General features: G+C 40.3%; 1 protein-coding gene across 2 annotated transcripts in view; it reads right to left on the bottom strand.

The window, feature by feature from the left end:
• The window catches only part of TNKS (tankyrase), a 281,917-nt gene that overhangs the window by 134,193 nt on the left and 120,952 nt on the right, over nucleotides 1–26,772 (bottom strand). For both annotated transcript variants that reach the window (XM_089670593.1, XM_089670594.1), the window contains exons 4-5: nucleotides 18,244–18,280; nucleotides 16,529–16,604 (exon numbers count right to left, since the gene is read on the bottom strand). In XM_089670593.1, the coding sequence (XP_089526719.1) occupies nucleotides 16,529–16,604; nucleotides 18,244–18,280 (113 nt within the window). The remainder of the gene's footprint in view (nucleotides 1–16,528; nucleotides 16,605–18,243; nucleotides 18,281–26,772) is intronic.

Raw genomic sequence — 26,772 nt, 5'->3', positions numbered from 1 at the left:
CTTGGCGGCTAACACAGGCTTAAAATGATACAAAGCGGTTTTATGATATTTTAAATGTGAGTGCATTGTATGAGATTTTGGGAATAAAGGCAAGTTGTTTTAAGGATAAAGCACTATGTCTTCAATTTCTTTTTGATACTGAGGAACGATTAAGGAGTAAGCAAGTGATCTTTAGCAGCTGAAGGAGGGAACAATCCCTGCAGGGATATCCAGCACACAAGGGGAAAGCACTGTCATTCATAGGAAGTACCATACTGCAACCATTTTGGCAGGTTCCAGGATATGTGAACCACAAGTGTATATAGCCTATATTATAGGCATAGAAGGAGGTGAGCACACACCCTAATTGGTTGAAGGATTCACAGAAAGTCACTATTTGATAATTTTTGATCACCATATCACCACTATTGGACTATGAATTGATGGGACTATTATTCTTAATATTATTTTGTTAACCCTTAAATTAATGTTTTGGTTTTATCACAGTTGAAATATATATATATATATATATATATATATATATATATATATATATATATATATATATATATATAATTGTGGTAGTAGGGAGCGCAACATTTATAGATATTTTATTTTCCTGACTGACTTTCAATGAAGCTAACCTGATGGAAAAAAAGCACTGCCATAAGGGTTTTACTGAGTGCCCAACAAAAGGAAAGAAATGGTTATTAAAACAAAAAAAAAAAAAAGTTAGGTGTGGCAAGCTGAGCAGATATGCATTGAGTGTTTTTGCTGTATAAGTGCAAGATGTCTGGACTATAAAACCTACATACAATGAGCTTTGATTTTAATCTGCATTTCTATCCAATAATGCACAGTTTATGCATTTTAATACCAATCTCATTTTCGATAATTGTAGCATTTCTAGAGCACTGGTTTGATTTCCTAAACACATGAACATGTACAGATTCTCGCTGGATAGTAGATGTCACCTAAGTGGTTATGCAATGGGGGGTGATCATGTTTACTTTGTTACCGATTCAAAGTAATCTGTGCAGCTATAACAAAATGATCAGCCTTTGAATTTAAAAAAGCAAAACAGTGCATGACTTGTGATCTTTATGGTGCATAGATAAAGCCAGTTAGGCCTCTTGCACACAGTACTGATGTTTGAGCATCAGCATTTCTGGAAGTAATGTCAGGCATTTGTTTTGCATGCACAATACATTCCTAGCCAAAATCCATTAATATTTTGCTCATACGCACGTATTTGCGTGTACGGACGCAAATTATTGACCAGGAACGTAAAGTTTTCTATTTTTTTTTTTTTTTTCAACTCAAGAATACACAGCGCTTGTTTACAGGCCTGTGTGTACAGGCACATTGTAAACAATAGGCTGCATTTTAGATCAGTTAAAAAAAAAATCAAACAAAAAACACTGTACTGAGCTTTTGTCAAGCTGCATTGTGTAAGAGGCCTTATGTTGCTGTCTATTAGCTCATGAATGCTCTTGTTGAATGCACTATTTGCTCTGCTTGTGTGTCCTCTCACATACGCACAATTGCTTTAAATTTTATACTCTGGCATAACCAATTTAGGCTGATGATTATTGGATACTGAAACACATTAGGCTACACATTAACACAGGGGAACAATATGTAAATAAATACAGCAATAAACAAGTGGGGTTACATATAGCTCTTTAACTGAGTTTTATTTTAGTAGAATATTATTCTTATTTTATGTCAACAACTAAGACTGAAGCATTATGCACACAGAATAAAACTACATAATGTGAAACCTTGCAGAACAAAAATTCAAAATATAAACAAGAGGCATGATGATGAAAGAAATTCAGCAGTAGGAACTCAGAGGAGGGAGAATATAGGGGATCAGTAATGTTGTGTGCCCTTTGGCATAGTGCAGCATAATCAGTATACAATGTATAGTGCATGCACTGAGTCAGAGGAAATGAGGGTACAGTTTGAAGAGTCAAACGTATAGCAGGTTTTCTCAAGTGTATAAAACAAGTACATTTTCATAAAAAAAAAAATCTTTGCAGAATACCCCCTCCTACTGATCACCTAGCACTAAACACTTTGCTCTATTTTTTTGGAGGTCATTGTCACTAACAAAAAATGAGGGAAAGCCAAAACGTTCTAACAGTCAAAACAAGGCTAGAGGAGAAATCATCCAACTGAGGCACTTGTTCCAGTGACAGCTAAGAGGAAAAACAAATTTTACTGCATTTTGGGCCATTTAAAATCAGTAGGCCATGGTAGCAGAGCTCACACAATTCACATCACAGTAAAGCACACTGTGGCACAATTTCAAGTGCAAATGGGCCCTTACTCTGCAGCAACTGAAGGGTGCAGGGTAAATGAGCACTGAATGGGAGCTGCACAATAAAATGTTTAGGTAATAGAATTTGAGAGAACACAGTAAAGGGATGATGTGCCACGGTCAGGAGGGTTCAAAAAAAATGTACATTAAAAATGAGGTAGGGTGTGCATCACAAAAAGGTTACTACGCATTAAATAGGTGGACAAAAATCCGAAAATTTGGAGAAACTAGGGGCTGCACAGCAAAATGTTAAAATGAATGACGGACAGTTTGGGCTATACTTTTTCAGAGTGTGAAAAAAAACACCTTCCATTTTTTTTAGAATGCATTTTCCACACCAGGGAGATTTCCCTTAACTACCTGTTGTAACAACTACTACAACCATGGACAGGAAGTGAGTGGAAACATTCCCAGCAGTGAAACAGAAAGAAATAAAACACTATGTATGCTGTTATTTGCCAACTAGTAATAAAAAGATGCATTATGTTTTGGTCAATTTGAACTCTACTTTATTACTTCGTGAGTCAGTAACCTGGGATAAGCATTTGCATAGTAGGTGCCTTATACCTCAAAGATATTTCCCATGACTTACTGAGACACATAGTGAAGAAAAATCTTAATAGGTATATAGACAATAATAAAACTCATCAGAGATATAAACCTTCCCTGCGGTTTGCAAATCCTAAAAAACAAAAAGTTTTGGCTAGACACCTAATATAATATAGCAAAAAGAAATGTTGAACTTGCAGTGGCAGGTGGTGAACTGTAAAGCATAACTAAGTAAAAAGGATGTGAAATTCTGGATATGGCATGTGTTGTGTGGATTCCACTGTGCTTGGCGTAGTTTGTCATGCTGGGTTCACTGTGCTTGGCACAGAATGTTATCCACTGTCCCATAGTGGGGTGAATTTACTAAAACTGGAGAGCGAAAAATCTGGTGCAGCTTTTTTTTTTTATGAATCAAAGCTTAACTGAAAAAGCTAAAGTTAGACGTTGATTAGCTACCATGCACAGCTGCACCAGATGTTGCACTCTCCTGTTTTAGTACATCAACCCCAGTGTGTCATACTGGGTTCACTGTACTTGGCGTAGTGTGTGGTGCTGTGTCCACTGTGCTTGGCGTAGTGTGTTGCGCTGTGTCCATTGTGCTTGGCATGCAGTATTGTCCACTGTGCTTGGCGTAGTGTGTTGCGCTGTGTCCACTGTGCTTGGCACAGAGTTTTGTCCACTGTTCTTGGCATAGTGTGTTGGTTTGTGTCCATTGTGCTTGGGGTAGTGTGTTGTGCTGTGTTCACTGTGCTTGGGGTAGTGTGTTGTGCTGTGTTCACTGTGCTTGGGGTAGTGTGTTGTGCTGTGTTCACTGTGCTTGGGGTAGTGTGTTGTGCTGTGTTCACTGTGCTTGGGGTAGTGTGTTGTGCGGTGCTCACTGTGCTTGGGGTAGTGTGTTGTGCTCACTGTGCTTGGGGTAGTGTGTTGTGCTGTGTTCACTGTGCTTGGGGTAGTGTGTTGTGCTGTGTTCACTGTGCTTGGGGTAGTGTGTTGTGCGGTGTTCACTGTGCTTGGGGTAGTGTGTTGTGCGGTGTTCACTGTGCTTGGGGTAGTGTGTTGTGCTGTGTTCACTGTGCTTGGGGTAGTGTGTTGTGCTGTGTTCACTGTGCTTGGGGTAGTGTGTTGTGCTGTGTTCACTGTGCTTGGGGTAGTGTGTTGTGCTGTGTTCACTGTGCTTGGGGTAGTGTGTTGTGCTGTGTTCACTGTGCTTGGGGTAGTGTGTTGTGCTGTGTTCACTGTGCTTGGGGTAGTGTGTTGTGCTGTGTTCACTGTGCTTGGGGTAGTGTGTTGTGCTGTGTTCACTGTGCTTGGGGTAGTGTGTTGTGCTGTGTTCACTGTGCTTGGGGTAGTGTGTTGTGCTGTGTTCACTGTGCTTGGGGTAGTGTGTTGTGCTGTGTTCACTGTGCTTGGGGTAGTGTGTTGTGCTGTGTTCACTGTGCTTGGGGTAGTGTGTTGAGCGGTGTTCACTGTGCTTGGGGTAGTGTGTTGAGCGGTGTTCACTGTGCTTGGGGTAGTGTGTTGAGCGGTGTTCACTGTGCTTGGGGTAGTGTGTTGAGCGGTGTTCACTGTGCTTGGGGTAGTGTGTTGAGCTTGTCCACTGTGCTGGATGTAGTGTGCTGTGTTGTGTCCACTGTGCATGGCACAGAGTGCTGTCCACTTTTCTTGCCGTAGTGTATGGTGCTGTGTTCACTGTGCTTAGTATGGCGTGTGTTGCTGTGTCCCGTGTGGTTGGAAGGATGCGCCTCCAACAACACCACTGCCTGTGTATGCACTTTACCCCGAGTTGGAGAACTGCAATGAGAGCACCTATTTTACTATTAAAAAATACTAAGATAAAAAGAAAAATTATATGAACTTACTGTATTCTACAAGTAATTTGATTTAAAGTTTCAGGACTGGTAACAGTTGTAAAACATTCATATGCGTGATAATAAAATGAGTACCTGCATTTAGAGGATTTTAAAGGAAATCGTAAACCATGTGTTCAATGCAGGAGTGGACTAAAGCTGTCAAGGTAGTAGTTTTTGACAGCTAGCTCAACAGCTTTGCAACACAACTACTCAATTTTTACACTCTTCTTTGATCATTCACCTTACCTATCATGGTCACTGTGCCAGCTCTACCCAACTTGTGCACTAAATGCAGATTATTTCCTTTTTCCCCCGCTGTCATCCTATAGTGATTTATACTTGTTTGCTTCACTTTAGTCCAGACCTCTTCACCATAAATTCATGCTATTCTGTTTTCCATTTGAACGGTTTACTGTTTTCATATAACACACTGTCATTTGTAGTAACTGCTATTTTTTTTTTAAATCCCTTACTTCGTTATTTCCAGCTAATTCAACTCCTGCATTTATGATAGATTCATATATTCATATTTTATTCACCCACAGCTCCCTCAGATTTATATACATTTTCCCCCAATATACAGCACTCTCCAGGGTGACTCCTATTTGGCCCTCAGTGACACACCCATACGTAAAGTAACTATTATGAGAACTATACATGGTCTTCCATTGCTGGCTTCCTCATGAAAATGCACACTGTATGGCTGTATTTTACTTAAATACTACTCCATCACAGACCTGGAATAAGCCTGCCATAAATGAGCATCAGAAAACTTTCAGAAAATCTCTATACCTATTCTAGGTCAGCAACTGAGACAGCATTAACATCAAAGCATAAGCATGGCAACCAGGAGACTTGCATTCACAAAGGAAGAATTCAGTAATGTCAGCCTCCGTAAACACCCATGACAGTGTCCCTTTAATTCCAGCCAATAAGCTATTTCTGGACATTTGCCCAACTCCCATCACATATGGTTGGTCCTATGTATTTTTAAAGGCCAAGTTCACCAATTTGGGCAGAATTCCACTTTTTATAACAAACAGAAGACTTTTCTAATGTTCTTTCTGCCCACGCCAAGGACTTCTCTCTCATTTACCTCCATGGCAGCTTTGAATTTTAAGCTTTTTGAATTTTAAAACATGTTTTCAGCTTTTATCACTTCCTGTAGATCCTGTGATATCCCAGGAAGCTTTAAATCCCACTATGCGCTACCTTATGCATCACAGAAAAGGGCATGCTTACTTCTTTGTACCATATCGCTCTAATTTTATGGCTCATTTTTTTCCTGCGAGATACAAAAGGCAGCACCTTGATTTCAATGGGCTTTACTACGCGTGGCAAAGTAGCTCATGGGACATTTTGGCGTGTTGCAGTATGCATGGTTTTTTACTGCATGTGTAGCTTCGTTTGATGCTCGTTTTTTCACATTTCAAAATATGCATTTGCTTCTAATTTCTGCCGTTAATTAATGGCACTGAACACACGACTAGTTCATTTTAGGTGTATAAAGGTGGCCATACATACAACCTCCTTTAGATTTGCAAAAACTATATAACAGAAGGACACACCTATCCACCCAATCACTCTGTATCGAATCAGGCAGGCCCTTGCACTACATAGTTGAAGGTAGCTCTAAAGGAGATTGTACAGTGTATGGTGAGCTTTAAATACTTCCAGGAACACGCTTCTCCAGTTTTCAATACCACAGCTATGCTCCACATAGGTGTTATGTGATCGTGTGATCGCTCAGCTCCTGAACACTCTGCCAAATGAAGGATCTATGCAAGGAAAAGTTACAGAACTGGTGGCTGTGTATTCAGTGAGAATGATGTTCATTGACAATGATTGTATGTGAGTACAGAGGTAGGTGGGAACAATCCTGGGGTGGGGGGGTTGATGTATGGAAAACAGGTACAGAGTGTGTGTTGACGAGTTCAGCTTGTGAACTACTTCCCGCGTCTTAACAGTTTTCCCAACCTAAGGGACAGGTAGCAGGAAGTATTGGAGGAGGTAATGCCTGTCCTAGGACATATAGAAAGCTTTTTTTCTTTTCTGCAACAGAGGTAAATTAATGGTATACTGATACAGAGGGAAGCTGAAATTTTTGGGGGGAAAAAGGTGAACTAAGCCTTTAACCTGCAGATTGGTTTCTGGATCTTCTAAGCCAACTTACATGTCTTTAATCCCTTTGACATCTCTTTTTTTGTATATCACTTCAAGTGCTCTTATAAAGCACCACTCAACACATTCACCGGACTCATCCTTCAGACTGGCTTCCTCCAAGTTTTTTTTTTTTTTCTACATCCAGTTCCATGCACAACAATTACCCACTTTCTTTCCTCCAGCCTAATTTGTGTTGTGGATACTTCCAGAGAGGATTGATATAGACCAGGGGTATTGAATAAAAATTCAAGGAGGTCCAGTCACTAAAATATTCTTCTGGTCGAAAATAAATGTCCCCATTCGTGTTCCCCCTTACATCAGGTTCCCACTTCAGAGTAATTTATTACATTGGGTGCCACCAGACTTCCCCCATAAATCAGTTGACACTGTCAGAGTACCCCCCCATATCAGGCGTTCCCATCAGAGTGCCCCCTTCAGTAATATGTTCCCATCAGAGTGCACCCATACATCAGGCACTTCCATCAGAGTGCCGCCTTACGTCAGGCATTCCCATCAGCGTGCACCCTTACATCAGGTTTCTGCATCAGAAGGTCCCCTTACATTTGGTGTCTTCCATCAGTGTGCCCCCTTACATCAGTTGTCCCCATAGAGTGCCCCATTATATAAAGTTCCCCCATTATGGTGACACCTTACATAGGGCGTGCCCATCAGCATGCCACCTTACATTAGGTGTCGCATTCAGAGTGCAACTTTATATCATGTATCCCCATCACATCAGGTGTGCCCATCAGTGTGCTCCTTTACATCAGTTGTCTCCATCAGAGTTCCCACTTACATCAGGTATCCCCATCACATTGCCACCTTAAATCAGGTATTGCCATCAGAGTGACCCCTAACAGTCAAAGTACCCTTTTCCATCATATTTCCCCATCAGACTGCCCCTTTCCATCACATGTGCCTATCAGAGTGCCCCTTTCCATCACATGTGCCCAGAGTGTCCCTTTCCATCACATGTGCCCATCAGAGTGCCCCTTTCCACAGTATGTGCTCATATGTGCCCCCTTAACGTAACATGTGCCCATCAGAATGTCCCCTTAACATAAAAGATGCCCAGAGTGCCCCTTAACATAAAATGTGCCCATCAGAGTGCCCCTTAACATAAAATAAGCAGCATGCTGATAGACACATTTTATGTTTAGGGCACATTTATGTTAAGGGACACTCTGATGGGCACATTCTATGTTGTGCCCATCAGAGTGCCCCTTAACAGTAAATGTGCCCATCAGAGGGCCCCTAATATTTATTTATTTCAGGTACTTAAATAGCGCCGTCAATTTGTGCAGCACTTTACATTTATGTTTACATTCACATCAGTCCCTAACCCTCAAGGGGTGTACAATCTAAGGTCCCTAACTTACATTCATACATACACATATTAGGGCCAATTTAGACAGGATCCAATGAACCTACCAGCATGTCTTTAGAGTGTGGGAGGAAACCGGTGTACCTGGAGGAAACCCACGCAGGCACAGGGAGAACATGCAAACTCCAGGCAGGAGGTGCCGTGGCTGGGATTCGAACCAACAACCCAAGTACTGCCAGGTGGAAGTGCTAACCATTTAGCCACTGTGCTGCCCATATATAAATGTGTCCATGAAGGTCCCCCAGAAAGAACACCCCCTACATTGAGGACAGACAGGTGCGGGAGGCAGGAGTTTGCCAGGATCCTTTCTAAAGAGGGCAGGGAGTGGGAGTCAGGACAGACAGCAAGCTGCAAGGGGCAGGCGCATGCGTGATGGCATCGGTTGCTGGGACAACCACCCTGCTAAGCGGACCTTGACATTGTAGTCTGGTGGGCTGGTGGTCCTGGCAGGAACACTGCTTGGGCCGTTCTCGGACCGCGGTCTGCCATTTAGTGACCAGTGATCTAGATAGTTAAAAGTGCTCTCTATCTGGCCATTTCTTGTTGCACTCAATGAAACAGGTTCCCAAGGCTGGCAATGGCTTTAGTGACATTTCCAAATCTTAAGAACAGCCTCACACTGCTTTGCCACGCTTTGGCCAAAGTGCAGCTAACCCACATATTTTGTGCGGGTTAGCTGTGCTTTCCCATAGACTTCAATTATATCCCACAATTTTGGTGTACCTTCAGAAAGCACACCAAAACGTCTGCATGCAGGAGTTTTGGTTCGCCTTCTGAAACTACATCAAAACCACGGAACATAATAGAAGTCTATGGGAAAGAGCAGCTAACCTGCACAAAGCTGCTGGTTAGCTGTGCTTTGCCCAAAGCGCGGCTGGGCTGTGTGAAGCCGACCTAAAGCATTTGTAAAGTATTACCATCTAACCCGCCCAAAATAACACGGTCATTGTAAATGCCCAAAAATAGCTCTCAGTTTTTAGTAATAGATTTCGTCTTTATTATTTGCAGTCATGTGCCTGCTAGGTTGACTTCTTCAGTAGGGTTAGAGAGAGGGGTACAGTCAGGCTCTGTGCTAAAGGCTGAAACTTTGACAGGGATACGCAATATAGGAATCACAGTCAATTTTACAGATGGGCCTGGAGGGATGGATGCTTGTGCAATTACAGGCTGACTACAACAGCATACATGACACCGTGCGGCAGTACAGCGACTTGTACACTCATGCAGGGTACTTGCTGGGCAGCACGACAACACAAAATTATAAGTAATCTGTGGTTTTTGTCGCAGCAACGATCCAGGAAGCTAAAGTGGTTGGCAGGATCGCTAGGTATTTGATGTTTACAGCAGAAACAGAAGGATAAAGGGCATATATAGGATAGGTAAATGTGAAAAAAGCAAACCTATTTTATCGATTGCATTTCTTTTATTTTACAAACACTTTAGAGAGTCAGTCAAGGTATGTTCCCTGCATATTTTATAAGGATGCCAAGGAAGAAATATTTGGGCTGATAACTGTTGATCTCATCAGTCACAGGCAAGTACACAGTAAATTTAAGTCCAAAGTTTTTTTTTTGTGCTTGCTCTGTCAGTACTTAAAATGCCCTAAAACATCACGACAGCCAGGCAACCAGTATTTTTGGAAGTAGATTAATAAATGGCAGTGCCCAATATTTTTTTACACGATCTGTTTAACTGTTTTACGTTAACATGATCCATGCTGTTTTTTCTGCCAATCTATCTAACAGTATCTGGGAAGAGAGGCTCTTCTAAGCTCTATTACTTCATCCCTCATGTAACAGCTCTCTAATAATCCTTATATAGCAGCTGCAAAAACACCATGTAAAAATCTACTTTACCTCTTTTTACTGTGCTTTACTTAAGTTTGTTTCCCTATTAGCTGCAATTATTTAGTTGGCACCAGCCAATAAAAAAAAATAAGAGTCAACGGAGAAAGAAAGTATGATGTCATTGTATTTAGGAAGTCTAAAGACTGCAAATCTGACTTTTAAAAAGGTAAAAGTCTTCTTTTTTTTTTTTTTAACACAGGTTTCACAGCTGTTCTCTAGAGATTGCTAGAAAGTTGTGATATAAGATAGGGAGCAATAAAGAGTCTAGATAGTTATCTATGCACAGGTGCGGTTAGCCGAGATGGCAAGATGGATTGCATGGGTCACTCTAACGCCAATGAGAAACTCTGACTAAAAATACCACTTTTGGTGCAATCATTCGATAATCTGATTATTAGTACACAGCTTTCGAAAGGCAATTACGACAGTTCATGTGAAATTATCAGAAGGGACAAAGCACGAAAATTTCTCTCGTACAATACCAAAACAGACGATTTTGGTTTAATCAGTACAGTATTCATCTGAAAAAAATTTGAAAGTGACCAAGACCGCGCATGCTCGGAAACTTAAGAATACATTACATCACTTCTGAGGTTGTATTCTGTCTTACGAGAACTTTAGTAACCTCTTCTTTTTTGATGTGAGACTAACATGCAAAAAAAAAAAAAAAACCAGAATAATTCGTCCAATATTCTCATCGTGTGTACGAGTAACAAGGACCTACTCTTGGCTAAGAGTCTTTTGATGTCATACTGCGTTGCGGTACAGTACATTAATTGCTATATGTGCTCCCAATACTCTTTATGTATTATGTGTTTTGTTGAGAATAGCAGCAAGATGGAGCAAGCTGGATTTTTTTTTTCTAATGCAGCTTTAAAAATTAGGAGACCTGAGTAAAAAGGTAAAAGCAAGCTCACAGTTGCTACTGTATCCCGTTACTGCCCTGCTGCAGTAAATACAGTGACAGCAGTAAAAAGGTTAAAGTTTCTTTTACTAATAAAACCTAAATTCCCCCAAAAGCCCTGAAATTGTCTAATGAGAAAGATTGCACAGCTCTAAACAAAATGGCAAGTGCCTGCCACCCCATAAACATTTTCAACAATTTCTGCTCACTGTGGCAGCAAGTTATCTCAAAGAGATGGCTGGCAGCAAAAATTCCAGATGGTATAATGCAGGACTTATTTTTAAAATTAGGCACGGGAGCAATATTTCACTTCCTGGTGTGTCGAATACTTGCAACTGACCGCCATTGTAAAGTCAATTTTGATTAGCTATTATGGATTACTGTATTTAAGAATTAGCACTAATATGTAAGAACTCATTACCAAATTATGCTGTTTATGCTAAAGAGATTTCTTACAACCTGAACTCAAGATTGAAAGTGAAGTTGTGTACTACAAAAAAAAATATTTTTTAAGTTGACGTTTCTGCATTATTTTCACCATTTTCATTGTTGTATAGAACTGTACACTCCTTCTCTTAAATTTTTTAATTACCTGCACCTGTCTGTATGGGGTTTGAGGATATGTATAAATTTGTAAGAGAATGCAGTTTGTATTAGGCACTGGCTAATTGTCGAAACGCGTAAGTTGTTTTTACGGTCAAATTCTGTAGTTAAAGACTTTAATATGTAAGGATGTGCGAATTGCCAGCTCTCTTCATCTATTTGTATTCTGTTTGGGTGTTTGGCAAACACTTGGAGCCAGAGCACTGACTATTCAGATTCCTTACATTGCTATCCTGGGACCCTGAAGTGAGTGCTGCATGCTGCATCGTTTTTTCTAATTTCAAGTTCACGTTACTGCATTGCTCCTCAGTTGTACATACCTTTCTGTCACTCCCTCAGCCAGGGTGGATAAAAACCAATGATTTAAAAAAAAAAAAAAAAATTGGATTTTTTACATTTAAATCTGATTTTTTTTATTTTTATCAAATTTGTTTTAATAAAATGCTTTTAGAGGAAAAATCTATCTAAATGAATCTCATTCAATGAATCCAAGCTCTGCAAGCTGAGATAACATACACTGCATTGACGCAGTCACACAATTTCACAGTAACCATGAGAAAATACATGAAATAAAAGAATTTGAGTAGTTCTCCAGCTATGTGTGATTAACCTATTAACCTAAAATTGGTTCTGATATCGCCGTTTTACTAACCTGACAGCTTTAAAAGGGAAACTTTCATTTGGTTTGCAAATATTAAAGATTCTAACTACCAGCAAGAATGAGTCATATTCCTAACATTTAACCTGTTATTTTAGATCCATCATGGAAGCGCCTGTTAGCGGGCATCCACTCACCTGCTGCAGCCACGTCCCTCACCTTGTTGTGTCACTGCCGCATCACCAGCTGCCGCATCACCAGCCGGCCGCCCCATTAAAGTGAATGGGACTATCGGTGTGTCAACAGCGGGTCAGAGGAGGAGCCACTGTGGGACAGAGACGACAGTTGCTCTTTAAAAAGTATTATTTAATCGAGCATTTTCACTAGTGATTTAAATCAACTTGATTTAAATCAAATCCACCCTGCCCCAACAGTCTTTAACATTCGAGAACACGGAAAAGTGGTGTTGTGTAAACCTCAAGCTGCTCTAATCAAAGCTTACACACAACCAAGGCTTCTTCCCACCCCAATGTGACAGCAATAGACCAATCACCAAGCACCAGCACTGTCAAATGGAATCAAACACTTGCTCCTCCATATGTGAATGCAGTGGCAGGGAAGAAAAGGTAAGTATATGGGAAGAAAGGTATCAAAGCAAACTTGCTGCATTGCCCTGCCTGAGCATAGCACAGTTTTGCTCTTAATCGTAATGTTAGCAAAATGTTCTTTAAATTCACGTTTTTAATGCGGTTTCTTTAGCCCTTAAATTGATGTGATTTTCTCTTTTCCTGTGTAGTCACCAAGACAGGAAGTAATCAAAGTATCTTCATGAGAGGCATAAAGAGAATGAGATCAGGATTTTGCTGCTGCTAGTGTCCATGTTGATAAGATTACCTTATTCCCTTTGTAGTCACCAGGAGAAGTGGTGACATTAAATCTGGTCAACAGTGAAACTAATGGAAATCAAAACCTGACATAGGTTGGTTATAGTCCTTCCCAATTCTATCCAAACACCAAAAATGCATTTTGACCTGAGCTGGGTTTTATATACATGTTTACGGAGTTACCTGTCAAAGAATATGTCATTTTATACAGCCAGTCCTGCTAGTTGGACTAAGGCAAGCAGCACTCTAATTTTCTTACATTGCTTCTCTACCTTCAATAATTCTTTGGGCAGTGAAACAGCACCATCAGCACTGACCAATTAGCCAGTAGGTGATCCAGGAAATGGTAAAGCTGAATCAGGAAGCAGTAGAACAAATGTCCTGACTAAGCAGTGCCACAAAGAAGTTCAATTCACACTGAAAAACTACCAAGCCTTTGGCAGATTAGACAGTAAATACATGTATTTGATCTGTGAATTTAGCATTTTATCCTCAATTCCACTTTCAGTGTTGCCATGTTAGTGCTCCATGACAGTAGCAAAACTGAAGTATTTTTTCCCCCACAGACAATACAATCATTTGCTGTATTATCATAACACTGGGATGATTTTCATTAACATGCTCTTTAGAAAATATTTTTTTTTGTCCCCCACTGTGCAACTAGTCCATGGCTTTGTCAGTGCCCTGCATACAGTGGTGCTTCTTTGCACTAAAGCAGGTTTCTCCAAACTTTCTAAACAAAGAGCCAGTTTACTGTCCTTAAAACTTTTGGGGGCTGCACTGTGGCCAGTGGGAGTAGAAAACGTCCTGGTGTCAGATGGAGTAAATAATGCCCCATGATTGGTATTAACCACTTCCCGACTGGCCGTTGTATATAAACGGCCGGACAGTGGCAGTGCAGGGTCGGGTGGCCATCTATAAACAGCCTCCCCGCACCCTGCTGGTGCGCGCTCCCTGGGAGCACGCAGCACCGCGATCTGGTGCCCGCTGTGTCCTCCGGACACAGTGAAACACCGATCGTCGGTACGAGGTCCCGATCATGTGATCACTGATTGGCTAATCAGTGATCACATGCAAAGTAGTAAGCAACATGTCACTTGTGACATCATTGCTTACTACGTGTGAAATCTGGGAATGATCAGAGGTCACATGGTACAAGGCTATTCACAACAGCCTTGTACCATGTGACAAGCTGTGACCAATCACAGCTCACTCAGTACTTCTCAATGACTGCAAGAATGCAGACAGAGAAAGAGAAATGATTGCTTTTATATCCTATATGGGTGTAAAAGCAATCAGTGTAAAAAAAAAAAATCTTCATCACCCCCCCACAAGTAGTAGTGTCACCATCGTGACACTGTACTGCTAGGGTGACAGTATGTAAAAATAAATAAATATAAAAAAATAAAATAAAAATGTAAAAAAAAAAATGTTTAAAAATGATAATTTTTGGTTATAAACAAATTTGGATTTTTTTTTTTTTACTAAAAAGATAACGGATTTAAAATTTATGATGAAATATTTATTTGCAAAATTGTATTAAAAAAAAAAAAAACTTTTTTTCAAAATTTTTGGACTTTTTCATTTATATAGCAAAAAAAATAAAAATCCCAGCGGTGAATAAATACCACCAAAATAAAGCTTTATCTGTCTCAAAAAAATGGTAAAAAATTAATTTGAGTACAGTGTTGCATGACCGCGCAATTGTCATTCAAAGTGTGATAGCGCTGAAAGCTGAAAATTGCCCTGGTCAGGAAGGGGGTAAAAGTGTCCGGTCTGGAAGTGGTTAAGGCAGTGTTTCTCAACTCCAGTCCTCATGGACCCCCAACAGGTCATGTTTTCAGGATTCCCCTCAGATGAAACAGCTGTGGTAATTACTAAGGCAGTGAAACTGATCAAATCACCTGTGCAAAATAATGGAAATCCTGAAAACATGACCTGTTGGGGGTCCATGAGGACTGGAGTTGAGAAACACTGGGTTAAGGGAAGTAATAGTATCCCATTATTGTTGTCAATAGGAGGAATAGTGTGCCAGCATTGGTTTCAATGGGAGGAATACTGCCCCATTAGTGGAAGTTATAGAGCCCCATCATTGGCGTCATTGTGAGGAATACAGCCCTATCATTGGAATCAGTGGGAGGAATAGTGCCCCATCATTGGTGTCAATGTGAGGAATAGTGCCCCATCATTGGTGTCAATTGGAGGAATAGTATGTAATCATTGGAGTTAGTGGCAAAAACTATGCCCCATCATTGGTGTCAATGAGAATAATATTGCCCCCATTGTCCGTGTCAGTGGCAGAAACTATGCACAACTGTTGCTGACAATGGGGGGAAGAGTGCCCAAAAGGCCAGATAAAAGCAAGCAAAGGGCTGCAACCAGTCCCCAAGCTGCAGTTTGGAGACCACTGCCCTCAAGGGTTAGACTCCCCTACTCAAAGCTACCATTAGTTTCCCAGGGCATATAAACGCTGCCTCTTAAAAATGCCTGAACTATGCATGAACTTTTGCATCCCCTGCAACAAAAACCTGACACTGCTTTAGCTCAGTAATCCATCAATAAGGCTGTAAACGGCAATTAAAAGGTTAGATTGGTATGATGGTGATTTATGACATTTAAGGAAAAGGATAACATTTGTTACGGCTTTAAAATGGCTTGGCATCATTTGAATTAAAGGGTTAGTTCACCTTTACAAAAAAGCTGTCTATGCAGGTCAGGGGTGCCTATAGAGAAAACAAACTGTGCAGCTTAAAGTTAAATTATGCCCTTGCTTTAGGTGTAGGCCATTTACGTACCCCATGAAGCCTGGCCCAGAGATCACATCATCCCATCCAGCCTTGTTTCTAGGATGTTGTGAGAAGCTCCCAGCCATTACTGCTCACTCATGTCATCACAGGAGTAAGCTCTCCAACTCCCCCAAATAAGTTATCCACTATCCCTTCTGTCGCAGTATCACTGAGCTCAGAGTTACAGAAAAAGAACACGAGCAAATGCGAGGGGGTTTGAATCAGTTGGGCACGTCCTAGCAAAGTTCTAGTAACAAGGAATGATGGGATGCAAGTTTCTTGACCAGTATTGGGAGGTATGTAAATGGCCTATGCCTATGGCAAGGACATTGCCCAACTTTAGTCAAAGTTTCACAGATTGTTTGTTTTTTCCTACAGGCGCCCCTTACCTGCATAGGCATTTTTGTAAAGGTGAACTAACCCTTTACAACACACAAGAGGACTAAACGTATTTTTTTTTTAAGATTTGCCGGGAGGTCCTTTTCACATATACGAAACGGGAAACACTACACACAGCATAATTTTGTCATGTCTATAAATGGTTTCCTTTGCTCCAATGTTGCAAAATACTTCAGAGATGTTATGATATCAGTGGACATCAGCGCATAATAAACATAGGTGAAAAGATATCTATATACTATTCATATACGCTCACCTTGCGTCCATCACTGGCATGACAATTCACATTTAAAGGGGTAAGCAAAGCCATGAGTTTTTCCTCGTTCCCGCTCCTAAAAAAAAACATATTATGTGCATTTAAATAACAAAATACTAATTTATATATGCATTTAACACACATTTCCAGGAGTGCTAGGAAAGAAGAATAAAAAGAACTCACTCCATGGTAAATGAGCTTCCAATTTAGAAAAATCTACACATACACCCTTATAAATAAATGCAGTGCCAACTACTAGTTAATATTCAGTTTTTATCATGGTTGCCAAAATAAGCTCTTCTCAGGTCCTTCTGTTGTATTGGATTCTTAAAGTTAAACTTACAGACAGCTGGTCCTATAACAAAAAAATGAATCTAACGATCTCACAAATGCACAAGAGTGCAAACCTAAAGGTCAATCAAAGCTGGGTGAACAGTGAGATTATTACTACAGGCTGTGACAGAATGACACTGGTTGAGTGTCATTGCAGCACATTTCAGCACCTTGGCTAAAAGCAGACTTCCAGAAGGAGCAGAGATAGGTGGAAATCAGTGTGGCTTGATTGTGGCTCATGACCAAACTATTTAGCTAAACAGGTTAAAAAAAAAAACTACAGAAAAAATAAAATATATTAAACATAATGCAAGATTCTAATCGTTAATGTTTAAAACCTTAATTTAAGAACCAGGTTCACTGCATCAATTTGAAAGGAACTACATTGCAGTCCACTTGCAATCAGAAATAATGCAGTGCATGATTTAAATAATGTCATAAGAGGTCCAAAAACTATGCCCCATGTATTTTTGCTTCATGTGTGCAAAGATCATATTTAAATACTTACACATAATCACTGCAAAAAAAAAAAAAACATACTAAAAATAAAACACAAACACATACATATGCCTGTTCCAATTACAAAAGCATATTATGAACGTTCTTATTAATTTTATCTATGAATGCTCATTCAGCATTTCAGTAACATGTGTTATCACTTTGTGATTTACCAATCATGCATTTTTTAATACAAATTCTTATTTCAAAATAATTAATTATAGTGGCGGAGGTAATGATGCTGTTTTTGTGTAAAATTAAACCTGATTCAAGGAATGGTTTAAACATTTTTCTTAAATGGTTATTCTTAAGGAGACCCTTCCAAAAGGTAACAAAGGATTCCACAAGTGATAACAAATCGTACTAAACCATGGAACTCTGGAGATGGAGAAAGCCGGTTCTTTACAAAAACTAAAGAATAAGGAGATTACACTGCAAAATGCAATGTAAAAGAAATATGTGTGTGTACTAGGAAATGATCACCACACGTTAAGATAAGGCTTTCTGAAGGAGAACAGATTTTACTCTATCAACACAGCAGCAATGGAAGAATCAAATGAACATGACAGAATACACTCTGACATTTGGATATGTGGCCACGATATATTTCTGCTTACAGCAATAAATCACAGAACGTTAAGCTAAAGCCACGATATTTGGTATGTCATGTCTATGAAACCTCGGTTCCGTTTTCCACAAGCAGCCAAGTGTGCCAAGATCCATACTAATGAACTTGGCCAGCTGTGGAGTATGCAAGTGAACAGCAACAAAACAATAACACCGCAATGCTATTGTAAGCTGGTTTTATCTCATTACCCCACAACCCCCCCCCCCCCTCCTTCCATCACTGCCCTGAAAGCATTGGAGATTTAAAGAGCACTCACCTGGCTGCTTCCAGGAGTTCGTCCTTCTTGTATTCTCCTAAATGATTGCAAAATATCATGCTGTTAGCATTGAGCAGGAGGCAGAGTGAGAAAAATACAAGCTATCTAAGAACAAAATAAAACAGAGAAAAACGAAGGAGAGAAAAAAAGGAGGAGAGAAAAGAGGGAGAGCAACAAGCCCACACCCAGGATGGGTGATGGAGCAGTGACGTTAGCCAGATTGTGAAGGCAGCATCATCAGTGCCTTGGAGACGAACAGCAAATTGACGCAGCTCCTTGTCCAATCCTCCCATGAAATGGCTTTCTTTAAACAGCCAATGAATGTTAAATCGTGTGTCCAGTTACACATTCTGCTCTAATAACTGAAAGGCAGGCAAAGACGATGTCCCTTTTGCTTCCCTCATCACTCCCTCTCCAGTAATCTTTTGTGAAGAACCACACTATACATACTAATGGTAAAGCATTCATGGATAATAGAAAGTCACAGGCAAATCTCTGAATGGTACAAATTATAATCACATCTGTGCCCCTCCCCTAACCTATACAAACAAGCATCTCCTGAGGATGTGACACAGGATGCATTTGGCTACCACAATTCCTTTGTGCATTGCCCTTTATATTTAGACTGCCTCAAAAAGCAACATGAACATATGACAATTAGTGCATACAATAAGGACATCAAACAGCACACACCATAGCACTGAAAAGGCTAATAAGGCAAATTAAAGAAATACTGTCAATAGGCAGATTACATAAATTCACTATACACCTTTCCTAAACTATATATAGGTAAACCAAATGAACAGTGGGGGAGGTTCATGAAAAATATCAAATTGAATCAAAGGTTGCATCTCTACACTCCTGCAGACATACACACATATTCGTATAAAGGAGAGTGTAAGGTGCCCTTGCTGCTATTCTATACACAGACTCAGGTCTTCTAAATGACACTGGACATTTATTTATTTTTTTACTTTTAGGAAGAGGGAACCTGGTGCAGGATTGTGAAGACCTTTTCTGAACAGTTTTACATTATATGTGTGTGATTTTCTTTGATGAATGCTTGTGAGAGAAATGTTATACAGAACTATGGAGTTCCAGATAACCCTTTAACCACTAGCCTACAGGGCACTTATACCCCCTTCCTGTCCAGGCCAATTTCCAGCTTTCAGCGCTGTCGCACTTTGAATGACAATTGTGAGGTCATGCAACATTGTACCCATATGAAATGTTTATCATTTTTTTTGTAACAGATAAAGCTTTATTTTGGTGGTATTTAGTCACCCCTGGGTGTTTTATTTTTTTCTTAAACCAAAAACCACTGAAAAGTTTTGGGGGAAAAAAAAAAAAGGTTTTTCTTAGTTTTTGTTATAAAATTTTGTAAATAAGTGATTTTTCTACTTCACTGATGTGCGCTAATGAGGCTGCAGAGATGGGCACTGATAGGCTGCACTGATAGGCTGCACTGATGAGGAGGCACTGGTAGGTGGCACTGACTGGCAGCACTGATAGGTGGCACTGACTGGCACTGATGGGTGACACTGAAAGGCATTGATATGGGCACTGATATGGCACGGATGAGCACTGACATAAGGCACTGATGGACACCGACACTGATGGGGCTACACTGATCATCAGTGCTCTGATGATCAGTGTACATGTCTCCTCCACGGAATGCTGATTACCGGCTCTCCTCTTGAGCTGTCAGCGTGACAGCTCGAGAGGAGAGAAATGCCGATAAGCTACATTTCCCTGTTTACATGTGATCAGCTGTGATTGGACACAGCTGATCACATGACAGAGCCGACATCTTCGGCTCTTACCGTGGATCGGTGATCCGCTGTGTCCGAGGGACACAGCTCACCGCCGATCGCCGCGCTTCGCGAGCTGCGCATGCGCAGCTAGAATGGGAGGATGTCATATGACGTCCTCCCAGAACGAGAGAACAACCTTGTGTCTGTCATACTACTATATGGTGGGCGGGAGGTGGTTAAATCCTGGCCTCTAACATTTACGGAAACATATTACTTAAATGAAAGCAGTATTAAACTCAAAAGCAAATATCTTAGATGTGATGGCTTCATTCGTTTCACTTTTTAAGCTTTCTTCTATTTTTATCTGGTGATCTGGCCAGTAAGCTGTTGTTTTTCACAAGCAAACCACTTAACACTGACGGGGGTGATTAAAAATATCAGCTTTTATTTATTCATGCAAAACCTTTATACCAAACTGAAAAAATAAAAAAAATCGGTACTGTGATTATAACGTGTTAGCTGGAGTTTGGCTTTAATTTGCCAAAAGAAAGCGAATGCAGCCACCACATCTAATGATTGGGAAGTTGCAATATAATACATTTTTGGTTTGGGGTTGAATACTGCTTTAAGAAAACTATAGGGGTTGCACTGGAAAAGAACCGTTTTTCAGACACAGTTTAGACGTTTTTAACTGCTGTACAAAAAAAAAGTAAAAAAGGTAAATAAATAGCATCTACATACTGTACACAAATGTAGAAAAAAATGCCCTTTAGACTTACTCCACTGCTGAAAACCATTGCAAACTCTTGTAATCTTGTCTAGATCAGTGGTGGTCAATTTGCTAGAAATGAGGGGGCTCAGGTGCAGTCTCTGATCTCACCAAGGAACCACACAATGGGGTTGATTTACTAAAGGTAAAGATATTGTGCACTGTAAGTGCAATTGCTTTAGATCTGAGAGGAAGCTCTGAAATGAGGCAAAGCTTTGCGGATTTCTTTCATCCAATCATGTGCAAGCAAAAATGCTGTTTTTTATTCTCCTTGTATGTTCCCCTCAGATCTAGAGCAACTGCACTTTCAGTGCACAGTCTATTTACCTTTAGTAAATCAACCCCATTATATTTATATGTAATGCTATGAAAGTCATGATACGCGAGTCTGCCAGAGACTCTGCAGTCTATAGAAGTGGCCTTACACAGTGGCATATTGCAGGAGGATAGTTAGAGACTACACATATGCTACAAGAAATGGGCAGAGATTGCAATCGTGCAACAGGAGACAGAGACCTGGAAAAAGTAAGGACCCTTTCACACAGGCGTTCAGTCTGCATTTGTCAGTTTTTCAGTTGGCTCCAACTGAACCACAATGTTTGTCTATGGGAGGATGTAAATAGACATACATCCGTTTACATCCAAGTCAGCTTTTGTGGGCATAAGCATAAATGTGCATGTAAAAGGATTGCCTCTGCTCCCTTTGTGTCCATTTTTTGGCAAGAAACATTTTTTGTTCACACTTGTGCCACCTATGACTAATTTCTTCAACTAAAAAAAAAACACCAATTAAAAAAAAACAAACAGATGCAAAAACTGATGTAAATGGATTTAAACTTAAGACAGATGGGTAAACCGATGTATATTTAACTGACCATTAGAGCACCTTTACAAACTAATTGAAGTGGTTCTAAGGTATAAACATTTTTACTTTATTACATTCCCTGTATGAAGGTAAAAAATATGTTTAGGGAACAGAATTGCCCCCATCACCCCCCTTATACTAACCTGAGTTTTCACTCAATCCAGCACTGTGCCTGGCTCCAGTCTTCTCTCCTCTCCATTGGCTCCTGCTGTCAGTTAAATTCAGTGAGATGGGAGCGGGGCAGGGCCAAGCCATGCTGCCTGTGTCTACAGACACAGGTAGTGTGGCACAGGATTGAGCCAACACGAGTGCCCCATAGTAGTAGGCAATTACATTGGACAGAGCAGGTAAGTTTAAACCTGTTTGTTATTAAAAAAAAACCCTCTACAATCCCTTTAAAATTACTGTCTCCACATTAGATATTCCCCACTACACAACCAACTATAAATTATCAAAGAAAAAAAATACATAAACAGAGAAAAAGGAAATGGACAGTGAAAAAAATTAGGTATAAAAGATAATAAACCAGCTATTTAAATAGCAAAAACCAGTGATTTGAATATTTATCCTTCACCGGCCCTGTGTTCTGGTTCTAAGAGGCTTAGCATCAGGGGCAGAGATCTTGCCATTTTAAAAACTAATTCATTTGGTAGATGATAGCAAACGCTAACAGAGGTTTAATTTAATTTGTTCCTTTTGACTCATTCTCAAAAACATTTGGCATATCCTCCTGAATATTGCAATCCTCCTGAGTAGTTTAAACAAAGCAAATAAGCAGCTGTGGCTGCAATGCTCACCTCATCTCAAGGGCTGTGTCCAGCAATTCCTTACTGTCACTAAATCTGAGAGTGCAGGGTGTCAAGGACATTCCCCCTGAGGGAGCCTCGCCATAGTGCCCTGCACTCACATACAATGATCCAGGGAGCGTTCTGGTGACCAGTCTGAAAACTTCTGAATATATATATTTTTTTCAAATACAGCTGTGGGAAGAACTAAGGGCCAGAAGGGACAAGCCATGACTTGAGTGTTACCCACTGCAGATATTACAAAATTTCCATTCTGAACAAACGTGTTCAGAAAATATAGTATTTTGACCACTATATGGAACAGACAATGATAGGAAGTCATAGTTTAAGCCTGGTCCACACCTGTACATAAAAATGCAGGTGTCATGAAAATATATTGAGGACAATGAAGGCAGTTCACAATTGCATGCTGCATTGTAAAAAAAAAATAGGCATGTCCAATTTTACATGCATTTATCACCCGTTTCTGGCCAATTGAAGTCTATGACGTTCATGAATATGCACATGTTGTGGGTGAACACGTGACAGCTTATCATCCCATGATTACAGTCACCTTCCCTGCATCTTCCGCTCCGCGAGGACGTTGGATGATGAAACGCGTAGGGCGGGGCTAATGGATGTGACGTCAGGACGTTCCTCGAGACTGTCGGCTGGGCTACTGCGGTGAGCGAGGCTCGTCCTTGATATTTGCAGAGGCTGATATTGCTGGTGTCGGCTCAGACGCCTTTTTTGTGAGTTTGCATTTGGCATTTAATAAAGCTTATGTTTTAAAGAATGTATTGCACTATTATATTTCTTCTTAATTCCCCAATCATTGCCTTTATTTATGGAGAGAGAGAGAGAGGAGGTCCGTTTGATAACAAAGTTTCTTCATCCAAGCTGATTGGCTGATTGCTCCAATACTTTTGGAAACCTCAAACAGATCATCGCTCCCAGAGAAATAGCGATTATGCTGATTTATAATTTGATCAGCATATCGCTCTGGTGAGTTTATTTAATTTATTCGGTGGTGGATTTTCTTCACGGTGTCAATTGTTTATACAAGATTGCAACATTGTTTATCACTTTATGGTGGTTGGACTTTATACAAGATGTGTGGACATTATTTTTACACTGATTAATTTGGATTTATTTATATAATTTGTGTTTGGTATTATTTGACACTTGATTCATGATTAGCGCATTCCTTTTTTTATTGAGTACTTATACCTGATTTGGGCTAAGGATTGCAGCTGAGTTTGGAAACTTTTTCTTTTGGCGCTTTTGCTTTATTATTACTATACCTTCCCTGCACACTTGCCATGTACTCAGTCAGCCACAATGAAGACAGACAGTTGCTGCAACAAGGCAAATTCAGCCATGTTTCCTCAACTCCATACACTGAAAACCAGGAAGTGCATTTGCTCATGATGTTACTACAGGAAAAGCATCTTTAATGGTTCACAACAAAAATTCGCAAAGCATGAAAACACATGTAAAATGCACAAAAACAACCTCTTAAAATAAGCAAAAATCCATGACCACGAAAACAGAGGGAAAATACAGGGAACGTCTTTGAGGCCTGGACAAATGCTTGTGACAGTCATCTAATGAATGCTTTAAGAATGGACCTCTGTTTCTCTGCACAGTACAGAAAAAAATACAGTGAAGCAAATCATGCCTCAAGAACATAGCATAGCTGGTGGGCCAGGATGCAAGGTAAGGGGCTTGTCCTTTGTCTCAATACGCTTGTTTGTTAAAGTGTTAATACCAAGTTTTATTCAAGAAGAAGTTTACTTTTAGGGAGCTTTCCACTAAAATGTATAATTGTTTTAAGAAGTTTCTGCTGCACTTTAAAATGATTTGTGGAAGCTTATTCGGTTCGTTTAAAGCAGGGGTGTCCAAACTATGGCCCTGCAGCTGTTGAAGTACTACAAGTCCCATCATGCCTCTGCCTCTGGGTGTCTTGCCTGTGGATGTCAGAGTCTTACAAGGCCTCATGGGACTTGCAGTTCCTCAACACCTGGAGGGCCATAGTTTGGACAATCCTGGTTTAAGGCCATCTCCCCATTACCTTCCTGGTTATAATTTCACTTTCAGCTTGCCACTGCAAATATAACCAAGGATATCAGATGATGATTGGAGAAATGAACCTAGACCAAATACTATAAGTTTTTTTGTGAAAGCTTTCCATAAACATTCACATGACTGCCTAAGAAGGGTTAGGGTGCAAGCACAATCTTGCAGTGCTTCCTAATGAGTGAAACCATAGAGACCATAAAAAATACAGCGCAAATAATCACTTCTCTGCTCACTCTTCTCCGCTCAATCCCCATGAATCAGTCAGCTAGGGGTTTGTACAGTTGTCTATTGGTATCCATACAGATCAGATCTTGCTTGATCTGGCTTGTCAGTGAATCACCTCATGTCTTTAGGTAGCTAAAATTTAACCTAGTAAAAGAGATTTTTCACGTTCATGCTTAAAGTAGGTTTACAGCAGTTATTAGTATTAATTACCTCTCAAGGATCACAACATTGCTATTGACAAAGCCTTCATCCTATTGATACTCTATAAAGGATAAAACGTCTCTTTACTTTCTGGTCTTCCTTGCCTGTATCTGGAAAATCTCTGACACTGATTAGCCTCCTCCAGCAGCAGCCTCTCAACTTATGACTTGCTACAAAGTTCCAATCTGAGTATTCACTGTGTAAAAAGAAATGCTTTATCCTGCCTGAAGACCAGCCATTCTCAACAAGGGATTTGTAGAACATTAGGGTTCCTCCAGATTTTGCTTATGGTTCCTAGTGCAGTGGCTAACTGACTTCCTTATTTGATGGTGCTTGCAGGTTTCCAGAGCCAACACCACTTGGCAGAGCCAGCTGGATGGCACCCATTACCTTTTTAATTGTCTGAAAGGGTGGTATTCTTCCCACTAGGCACCAACGTAAGGTACATTTTACCGCTTACCCCTAAGGTTTTGGATTTAGTAGAAGTTCCCTGATATGTGATAATTTCAAGGGTTTCCCTGTGGTAAAAAGTTATGTATGGCTGCTGAAGTCTGATAACATTATCTGAGCCTAAACAAAGTCATTTGACTGAAAAAGGATTCACACTATCTTACCCAAGCTGCCATTCATTTTAAATGGTATCTCAACACACCTGCACGGCAGTGTCACAATGCACAACTTTGCATTACATTCCTAAAAAATTGTCAGGAGCAGCTTTGGCTGCACTGGCTTAGGTTGGCAGGCCATTAAATACGAAAGGATTGTCTTAACATAATGTACGTTTAAATGTACATGCAATAATGTACAGGACAAGCTGGAACTTGGCCTGAAGCTTACAGCTCACTCTGTAATGACAAACGGTTGAGAAGGGGCCATCTGAGAAAGGAGAACATTAGAAATTATTCTAAAAACTAGCATGGGTGCATTTGTGACAATGCTTAATAAATTTTTTTTCTTGTCAAAACTACTGACACCTACATTAATCTGTCTCGATTGTTAAAGTAAAACCAAAGGCAAAACTTTGTATAGAGGGGAAATCTTCCAGTGTTGAGACTAGCTCTGGAGGGAAACTAGGGATTGCCTTACTTTGGAGGTATTTCCTCTCATTTCCTAGTTTGGATATGAAACAAAGCAAAGGAAAATCTCCCCATCAGGACACAGACAACAAAAAATTACATGCAACCCTTCCTTATTCTAAAATACAAAAGAAAAACAAACAGTTTTGCATTTAGTTCTGCTTTAAATGCAGAACTTTACACATTTTAGAAAGGTCATTTCTCTCCTGCCTCCTTTGCACCTTCTTCCTTACAGATTTGGAGGGAAACTTTTTTTTTTAACTTGATAAAACCCTCCTTGGGCAAGGATGACTTCTCTGGGCCCATTTACAGGCACACACACACTATGGGCTGTGCCAGTCCTGTGGCAGAGACCTATTTGGTGTGTCTGCACATGAGCAAGTTCTCTCGAACTTCCTCCTGGAACGTGATAAAGACATTCACTTGAGAGTTCTTGTGCAGGCATGTCACAGGGGTCTGCCAGAGGACTGTGCTGGATCTCAAATAATGATGGTAGCGCAGGAAAAACTTCTGCTTCAAACAAGACAACACTGGAGTCCATATGTACAGCACAGTGGCCAAGTGGTTAGCTCTTCTGTCTAGCAGCACTAGGGTCATCCCCTGTTCGCATGTTCTCCCTGTGGTCTGTGTGGGGCTTCCTCTGGGTACTCCAGTTTTTAGGGATTTCTGTGGGTTATATAGTGTGAAATTCCTCTTTAAAGGCTCATTCACATCTGCAGAGTAGGGCTGCATTTGGGAACATTTTCCCAACACAGTTCCAATGCAAGAAAAA

Source organism: Staurois parvus, unplaced genomic scaffold (genome assembly GCF_062004578.1).
Source record: "Staurois parvus isolate SC_StPar_1 unplaced genomic scaffold, SC_StPar_1.0 ptg000091l, whole genome shotgun sequence".
NCBI lineage: Eukaryota > Metazoa > Chordata > Amphibia > Anura > Ranidae > Staurois > Staurois parvus.
Note: the sequence above shows the minus strand (reverse complement) of the source record. Positions and strands in the feature narration are given on the sequence as shown.